Source organism: Myripristis murdjan, chromosome 9, assembly GCF_902150065.1.
Source record: "Myripristis murdjan chromosome 9, fMyrMur1.1, whole genome shotgun sequence".
NCBI classification, from domain to species: Eukaryota; Metazoa; Chordata; class Actinopteri; order Holocentriformes; family Holocentridae; genus Myripristis; species Myripristis murdjan.
This window is the reverse complement of record NC_043988.1, coordinates 22,715,351-22,724,549: the sequence shown is the minus strand read 5'-3', so window position 1 is coordinate 22,724,549 and position 9,199 is coordinate 22,715,351. Positions and strand designations below refer to the sequence as shown.

Below are 9,199 nucleotides of genomic sequence, written 5' to 3'. Positions count from 1 at the left end.
CAACTGTTTTTACATTTTTTTCCTTTATATTATACATACAGATCTTTTGTTGTTGTTTTTTTTTTCTGTGCTTGCAAAACCCATTGTATGTGTGTATGTCCTGGACAAAATTGAATTTAAGACTGCATTTAACAAGGTTTGTTTTCCTTCTTTTAGACTTCCCGTGTGAGGCGTTCGCCGAAAGGTGTTGCCACAAGGCGTAGAGGAGGAAAGCGGCAGGTTGGTATCATGTTTAGTATGTGAGCCATGTGGATTGTTTTTGTCGTATTTTGATAACACGTGTAGAACCCGAATGAATGAGTGCATTATTGAAATGAGTCTTTTGTCTTCCCCTATCTTTTTTAGGTGCTGGCAACACCTTCACCTGCCCGTGTCACCGTGCCTGCCTCCGGGCCCAGACCAGCGGTGCAGCAGGTTTGTCTTTGTTTATATATATATATTATGTGAATTATTATTATGACAGGTAACAGGGAAATGGTTCTCCTGTTTTCTTTAGTAAAACCATGTTTTGTTTTTTTTTGTGTGTGTGTGTGTGTGTGTGTGTGTGTGTGTGTGTGTGTGTGTGTGTGTGTGTGTGTGTCAGGTGGAGACGACAGCCCAGGAGTCGTCCAGCGTGGTGCCAGGGGTGGTCGTCGTCCGGGAGGAGGTCGCCGCAGCGTGCCCAGCTGTCCCGGAGGTGCTGCATTTATTTAGCTCTTCTTTTTTGGCACTAGTTATATAGACCATATCGCACTAGTTATATAGATTGTTTAATATTTAATTTTTAAACGGTCCCACAATTCCATCTCTGCTGTAATCCGGAAGCCAAGCAACGACATTTCGTTGCCAAAATCTCACTGCTGTGTTTTTTTTTTGTTTTTTTTGTGCAATGACAATAAAGAAAGTCTAAACAGTCTATATTTAATAAAAATATGTTTTTGATTTTTGTACAGGTGGAGGCGACAGTCCAGGAGTCTGCCAGCGCGGTGCCGGGAGTGGTCGTCGGTCAGGAGGAGGTCGCCGCATCGTGCCCTGCTGTCCCAGAGGAGCAACAGAAGATCTTCAAAGCTAAGGCTGTTTTTGTTCCTTCTGTTTGTGTTAGTGATGTTAAGTCAGAGTCTAGCGCTAATGCTGTGGCAACAGGGTCTAACATAGATAGCAGCAGGATTAGGCTAGCTAAAGTTGTGCGCGGGTCGTTTCATCAGGGAAATGCCCGATTTGTGTATGGTGGTGTGCAGTGTATGGCTATAGCTTTGGTCAGCTTAGCCAAACACACGGTGAGGAGCGCGTTCTCGTGGGACAGGCTGGATCTGGATCGCGCGTTGGTTGAAGGTGATGAGTTGTACACGAGTTTGCGTGACCTCAACATCTTCAGCCATGTGTCTAATCTGCTGTCTGTGCCAGATTTGCCACAACAGCTGGAATTAGACGGACAGTTGTTTAGGTTCGGTTTTGGTGACACAGTGTTAGGCGAAGTAGGCGTGACCGAAGGTGAATACATCGATTTCGGTGTATTCATCAGCTTGCGTAATGGACTGGAGAGAATCTTCAGTCAATACACCACATGTCTTTTGACAATGTGCGGAAACACCACTGCCATCGTGCGTGAGGGTGGACGGTTCGCTGTGGTCGACAGTCACTCACGCAGTAGCACTGGCTTGTTGCACCACAACGGTACAAGCGTGGTTCTGCATTTTGCCTGTCTTGACGACCTGCACCACTACATCTGTCGTTTGGCCGACAGTCTCCGTTCGAGGGAGAAGCTCTTTGAGCTGTGTGGTGTGACGGTCAGCACGGGTGCAAGTCCAGCGCGGTCTGGTGTGTCTGTGGAGAGTCTCATCACTGCGATGAGCGCTGCTCCAGCACCAGAGTCTAGTGTGCTCACTGAGGCTGGGAGAAAAAGTGAGGTGTCTGCAGGCAGTTGTGTGCCTGAGTGTGGTGTCAGCATTGCCGCAAGTCCGGCACTGTCTGGCATTTCTGTGTTGACTTTCTCCAGCGAGGTGAGCAGCGGTTCAGCGGCAGAACCAACGGTGATCGATGGCAGAAAGCGTGTTATTTCTTCCGGCACTTGTATGTCGAAGAAATCCAAGAGTTTCGATGTCCGAGAGGTCAATTTGGACGTCGAATTTGTTAGCGAGGTGAGAAGCGAAGAGCTGGTCTTCCATCCCCTCGGCGTAGATGTTTGTCGTGCTTTATGCACAAAGTTGAACGTCGATTGCGTGAAGGTTGTTAGTGCGGTAGCCACAGAGGAGGGGTTGTTGGGTGTTCCTTGTAGCAAAGAGAGGATTGTGGCCGATGGGAACTGCTTCTTCAGAGCCATCTCTCAGGCTGTGAGTGGTTCTCAGAAGCACCATCGTAGGATTAGGTTAGCTGTGTGTAAAGAGTTAGAAAGGAACACGGCTAGATATCAGAGTCTCTTGAGGACTGAGTACTCCTCTGTGTTAGAGTACATTGAGCAGTCCAGGATGAGGCGTGTCGGCAGTTGGGCCACAGAGGTGGAAATTCAGGCAACAGCCGATTGGTTAGGCGTTAGTGTGTATACTTTCCATGATGGGCGTTGGTTGAGGTATAGCTGCAGCAGTCAGCCTTTGTCTGCAGAGTGTATTTACATAGAAAATGTAATGGGACGGCATTTTGAGAATGTTGTTTGTGTGTGTAAGCCTGGACTGCACTGTTGTTACAGTTTCTGCAAAGTTAGTGAAGTTACAGGTTACAATGTAAGATCTAGAATGATGGATGTTGTGGTTGTAGATAGTGACAACACAGCGGTTAGGTGTGATGTAGTAGGTTCTGTTGTAGGTGTTCAGGATAGTGTCAAGGACGTGGAGGCTGCTAGGGAGTTAGTGTCAGGTAGAAAGTCTCTGTCCAAGTATCTGAAGAGGAAGCAAAGGACGCAAGAAAAGTTTAATTTGTCGCTTAGAGAGAAACGGCAGTTAACTATTAGGAAGATGTATAAGGAAAATGTGTTGTTTAGGGAGAAGACTAAGTTGTGCAGTGTAGAAAAGTATTGTAAGAATTTGCCCCACAGAGAAAGGGTTAGACAGATGAGCATTAGGAAATACAGAGAAAGCATTGAGCATAGGGAGAGAGTTAAAGCCAAGAGTGTGGGCAAATACAGGGACAGCAGTGAGCACAGGGAGAGAGTTAAGGGCAGTGTTTTGGTCAAATATAGGGATAGCAAAGAATACAGGGAGAGAGTTAAGGCCACGGGTTTGGCCAAATATAGGGACAGCATTCAGCACAGGGAGAAAGTTATAGAAAGTATTAAGAGGAAGTATCATGATAGTATAGAGCATAAGCAGAGAGTAATTTCCAGTGTGAGGTTAGGCAGAAGGCAGAGAGTAGAGAGGTCCAAAGATTTTGATTTTGTAATGGAGCAATTTTTAGAAAAGGTCAGAGATGGACCTGATTTTGTGTGCTGTGTGTGTCATAGGTTGTTTTTTAGATATCAGGTGGTCAGTTGTGATAGGGAAGCTTATAGGCGAAGTTCAGAAACAGCAGCTATTGCAGATAGGTGTATAGGCGGGCATTATTTGCATAGGTGTAGTGGGGAGTGTGTTGCGCCGTGTTTGTTGGTTTCATCGCGCGGTCAGTTGTGGATTTGTTACACTTGTGATCGTAAACTTAGTTCAGGTGAGATGCCAGCTGAATGCTGGGTTAATAACTTGGAGCTTGATCCCATTCCTGCTGAACTGGGATCTTTGAATAGTTTAGAACAGCATCTTATTGCGTTACACATTCCATTCATGAAAATGTTGGCACTGCCTAAAGGCGGGCAGAATGGAGTACATGGACCGGTGACATGTGTTCCAGCCAACATTGTTCAGACTGCGAATGTGTTGCCTCGTTCCAATATGGAAGGGTCTCTGCTTCAGGTTAAGCTGAAGCGGAAACTCACATATAAAGGGTATTACGAGTACCAGTTTGTGGATACGTTGCATGTAAGACAGGCGCTAGAGTATTTAAAGAGGACAAATATTCATTACAGAGACATTGAGTTTAATGAGGATTGGGTAAACGAGTTTGTTAGGGAGGAAGATAGGGAGAGGGAAGAGGCCGAGTCAGGCAGTGAGGATGAGGCTGAGGTTAGGTTAGGTCAGGTTACGGTTCAGAGTGAAATTTGTGATCTAGTGGAATCAGCAGACATAGGACAGGATGAACTGTTACATGACAGACAACAGCACTGCATGTTTCAGGACACTTGTCTTATGCCTGTTGATATTGGTCAGGAAGCTTTAGATCAGTATTTTAAGGATATTTTGAACATTGCGCCTGCAGAAGGGAATAGTCCGGTAAGAATGCTTTCTGACCACACGAACGAGGCAAAGTGTTTTCCAGTGTTGTTTCCCACGGGCGGTAAGACATTCCATGATGGTCGGTGGCACGACTTGACGTTGGCGCGTTATCTTAATAATAGGATTATGCATGCCGACGGTCGTTTTGCGCGTAATGTAGAATATATATTTTTTGCGCAGTACGTGTCGGAGTTGGACAAGGTTGTGTCCAGTGTTTCTGTTGCGTTGCGGAAGGATAAAGGAGGTCAGAGGCCTCAACGGGTTAGCGAGGAAATGTTGGCAGATGCGGACGCCTTGAAGCAGTTGTTGGCGTGTGATGATGGGTTTAGGTTTCTTAAACCCATCAGAGGAACTCCGGCCTTCTGGCAGTCTGTCCAGAAGGACGTGATGGCTTGTGTGCGTCAGTTAGGTATTCCTACGTGGTTTTGCTCGTTTTCGTCTGCGGATATGCGCTGGCAGAATCTTCTGACCAGCATCCTGAAACAGGAAGGCAGATCGCAGACGGTAGAGGATTTGGAGTGGGCTGATAGGTGCGCGTTGTTGCGACGTAATCCTGTAACCGCGGCGCGAATGTTTGACTACAGGTGGCATTGTTTTCTGAAAGAGGTTCTCATGTCTCCCTGTCAACCAATCGGCAAAATAATCGATTACTTTTATAGGGTAGAATTTCAACAAAGGGGCTCACCACATGTACACTGTTTATTTTGGATCGAGGGTGCTCCCCAAATTGATAAAAACACAGATGAGGAGGTAGTAGAATTTATCGACCGTTACGTTACATGTGAGCTACCCTCAGATGATGACACACTATTGGACACAGTGTCATCTGTTCAAACACATTCCAAACGACATTCAAAGTCATGCAGAAAACACAAAACGACATGTCGTTTCAATTTTCCAAAACCTGTTTCTGCGCGCACATTCATTTGTAGAATGCGGGAGTGCAAGTGTGATAAGAAGAAGAAGGAGACAGGTGAGGCTGAATCTAATTCAGAAAACAAGCCAGCCTGTAAGTGTTTTGAGGATAGGGATAAAATGCCTAAGGAGTTTGCGCACAAAATTCTTGAGGATGTCAAGAAGGCTGTGGAATGCGATGTGCCTCCTGCTAGTGTAGAGGAGTTATTTCGTAGTTTGCGCATTAATCAGGAGATCTTTGAAATGGCTTATAGGCGTTTAGAGAAGAAGCACAAGGTAGTCTATAGGAGAGGGGTGAACGAGGTTTGGGTTAATCAATATAGCAAGAAGTTGTTGAAGTGCTGGAATGCTAACATGGACATTAGCTTTGTCACCGACGCCTACGCAGTAGTGATATACATAATATCGTATATTACGAAAGCAGAGAGAGAAATTGGCCTCTTATTGACTAATGCCCAAAAAGAAGCAAAAAAACAAGGGAATCTCTCTGCCAAAGAAGCCCTGCGGAAGCTGGGCAGTGTATATTTACACAATAGGGATGTTTGTGCGCAGGAGTCGGTGTATAGGCTAACGAACATGCACCTTAGGGAGTGTTCCAGAAAGGTTGTGTTTGTGCCGACAGGCAGTAGGATAGTTAGAATGAGTTTGCCCCTCAGTGTGTTGAGGCAGATGGCCGCCTCCCGTGATCTTCGGGAGGAGGATATGTTTATGATTAGTATAGTAGATAGGTATAGGAATAGGCCTGACAGCGTAGTGTTTGATAACATGTGTATGGCTACCTTTGCATCTGAGTATCGTGTTCTCAGCAAAAATGAGATGTCTAAAGACAGAATTGAACTGAAGAATGACTTAGGATTCATTCTTAGGAGAACACGCACTCAGTTTGCAGTGGTGCGATACATGCGTTTTAATTTGGATAGAGAGGAGGAGGCACATTTTCAGAGCCTGTTGCAGTTGTTTCTTCCTTATAGAACTGACTCAGACCTCAAACCTGAAGGCTTTGAGCTGTTTGAGCAGTTCTATAACGATGGTGAGGTGTTGTTTAGCGACGGCTCTGTGCATTCGGTTAGTGATGTTGTCGATGAGAATAGGGCCAGGTTTGAGGTCAATTGTCCTCACCTGGAGTTAGCTCAGGAGATAGCTGCGCAAAACAACGGCGTAGATGAGGATGTTTGGGGTGAGCTTTGTCCTGAACAGGAAGCGGAACGCCTAGAGGGTTTAGAGGAGATGAGGCAGCAGCGGGAAGGTGAGTTAGCTGAGGAACAGCTAGTTGAATCGTTAGTGAATGTGCCAGATTTGATTGTTGGTGGCAGACAGGTAGCGCAGTTAGAGAGAAACAGGTCCATTTTATCTAGAAGTGAGGGTTTGGCGCTTGTTAGGTCTCTGAATGAGACACAGCTTGCTGTTTTTTATAGGGTGAGACAGTGGTGTCTGCAGAAGGTGATGGGTAAAAACCCAGAGCCTCTGCGTGTATTTGTGACAGGTGGTGCTGGGACGGGGAAAAGTCATTTAATTAGGGCTATTCAGTATGAAGCAGCGCGGCTGCTGTCAACACTTTGTGATCAACCAGATGATATCTGTGTTTTGTTAACTGCTCCTACAGGAATAGCTGCATACAATTTGAATGCAGCAACAATTCATCACACATTGAGTATTGGCAAACAGGCTAGTTTACCTTACACCCCTCTGGGTGAAGATAAACTAAACTCTTTGCGAGCAAAATTAAGTCACCTCCAAATTTTAATTATAGATGAAATCAGTATGGTTAATCACAACCTGTTGGCTTATGTCCACGGTAGGTTAAGACAGATTAAACAGACAGGCGACTTTTCCCCGTTTGGTAATGTTAGCGTGATAGCTGTCGGGGACTTCTATCAGTTGCCTCCCGTTAAAGGGAAGCCTCTGTATAGTAGTCCTGTTGGTGTGGACCTGTGGTGTAATTTCAGCATCGTGGAGCTGAAAAAGATAGTTAGACAGAAGGATAGTGTTTTTGCAGAGATGCTTAATAGGTTAAGAGTGCGTTCCAGGGCCACCCCAATGTTAGATAGCGACGTTGAAATGTTGAAGATGCGCGAGACCGGCGAGGTGAGCTCAGCCTTGCATATCTTTGCGACGAATAGGCAAGTAAGTGAGCACAACCTAAATTATCTGTTTGACTGTTGTCCTGATTATGTCACCATTGAGGCGCAGGATTTTGTGACTAACAGGACAACAGGGAATTTGGAACGGATGCCCGGGCATCACGGCGTTGCGGCGGACACGTCTCTACCGGAGACTTTGTGTATAGCGAGGAACGCGCGAGTGATGTTGTGTAAGAACGTGGATGTTGCGGACGGCCTGGTCAATGGAGCATGTGGCACGGTTACTCAGATAGTTTTTGGAGAGGATTCCACGTTTCCTCTCACTGTGTATGTTAGATTTGATGATGAGAAAATTGGTTCAGATAGGAGGAAAAACCGTGCACATGCAGCAGTAGAATGCCTGCAGTCTACTGCCATTGATCCAGAGGAGGATAGAGCCACTAAACGCGGCGGTTTGCGTCGTCAGTTTCCTCTAAGGTTAGCGTGGGCTTGCACTGTTCACAAAGTGCAAGGACTCACTGTGGACGAGGCGGTAGTGTCTTTGAAGAGGGTGTTTGCACCGGGGCAGGCTTATGTAGCGCTTAGTCGCGTTAGGGCCTTGTCTGGACTGATCATCGAGGATTTTACAGAGAAGGCAATTTATTGCAAGAACGCCATAAAGGAGGCCTTGGATAGCATGCCTCCATTTTTGATTGAGCAGCCAGAGCCTTCATTAAATGCACACAGTTTCTCTGTGTATTTAATGAACGTTCAAAATTTAAGTCGCCACCTGGTAGATTTGGTGTCTTGCACGCAGCATTTACAGCTTACCTGTATTGCTGTGACAGAAACGTGGCTCACTGCACAGTCCTCATTAGACGGTGTCCAAATTGAAGGTTACACTTTCCACAACCGTCCTCGAGGCTTGTGTTACAGCAGCAGTAACCCTAAATTGTTAGAGCTAAAGAACCTAGAACATGGTGGAGTTGGTTTGTATAGTGTAGATAATTTGGACTGTGATATTCTGCAGGTGCCCGATTTGAATCTGGAGTGTTTGGTGTGCCTGTGCAACAAATTCAACATATTGTTGGCAGTAATTTATCGTCCACCGTGTTATCCTAATTCTTTATTCAAACAAAATCTGGGGAAGTTACTTGATTGGTTACATCCAATCAGTAACACAATTGTAGTAATGGGGGATTTCAATGAGAACATTTTAAAAACATCATCAATTTGCAAATTTATGGGAGAAAAAGGTTTTAGTCAGCATGTAACACAAGAAACTACAGAGAAGGGGACACTAATTGATCACGTTTATGTTAAAACAACACAATATAATGTGGAGTGTGCAGTGATGCCCACGTATTTTAGTGATCATGAAGGTGTTGTATGTAGTTTTAGTGTAAACGATGATCAGGGGTTAGTTGTTGACTTCGAGGAGGTAGAGGGCCTCTTCGAGTCAGACGTGGATTTTGATGAGGGTTAGGTTGGTTTGTTTGGCAAAGGAGGCAAACAATGAATTCACACTACCGGTGTAAATTCTTTGTTTGATGAGTCAAACGGAGCTACATTGCAGTGTCCCGGTGCAAATGTTAGTGTTGTCGCGTTTGTGTTGGTTCAGAGGAAACTGACTTGTAGTGTGTTGTGTTGTTCATGGTGTGTACATTGGCTACCACTATGAATGTTGTCTTTTTAGAGCCTGTCCCACTGTAATTGTATAGATTGTTATTTATTGACATTATTTATAGTATTTATATCGTGTATTTATTATTGATTTTAGATTATGTATTTATGATGTGGAATAGATGATCATGGTTAGATCTTAGATTAAGCAAATCATGTGTTTCAGGGGGAATTAGAGAAGGTTTAGTTGTGGAGAATCATGTGTAGGGACGTATATCATGTAATCGTGTCACAGGTTTATGGATGTGTTAGTCTCTGTTTGCCACG

General features: G+C 45.0%; 2 protein-coding genes across 2 annotated transcripts; both read left to right on the top strand.

The window, feature by feature from the left end:
• Positions 1-577: 577 nt before the first annotated feature.
• Positions 578-1,983, top strand: LOC115364741 (uncharacterized; the record flags this gene model as incomplete). Its single annotated transcript, XM_030059306.1, has 3 exons — positions 578-676; positions 933-1,854; positions 1,976-1,983. Coding segments are annotated over 3 exons (1,029 nt in total), but the record flags the coding sequence as incomplete, so codon positions are not given.
• A 673-nt stretch (positions 1,984-2,656) lies between these two features.
• LOC115365894 (uncharacterized) lies at positions 2,657-8,854 on the top strand. Its single transcript, XM_030061105.1, has one exon. It carries the CDS (start codon positions 2,709-2,711, stop codon positions 8,733-8,735), a length of 6,027 nt encoding a protein of 2,008 aa, XP_029916965.1. The 5' UTR covers positions 2,657-2,708; the 3' UTR covers positions 8,736-8,854.
• The last annotated feature ends 345 nt before the right edge of the window (positions 8,855-9,199 follow it).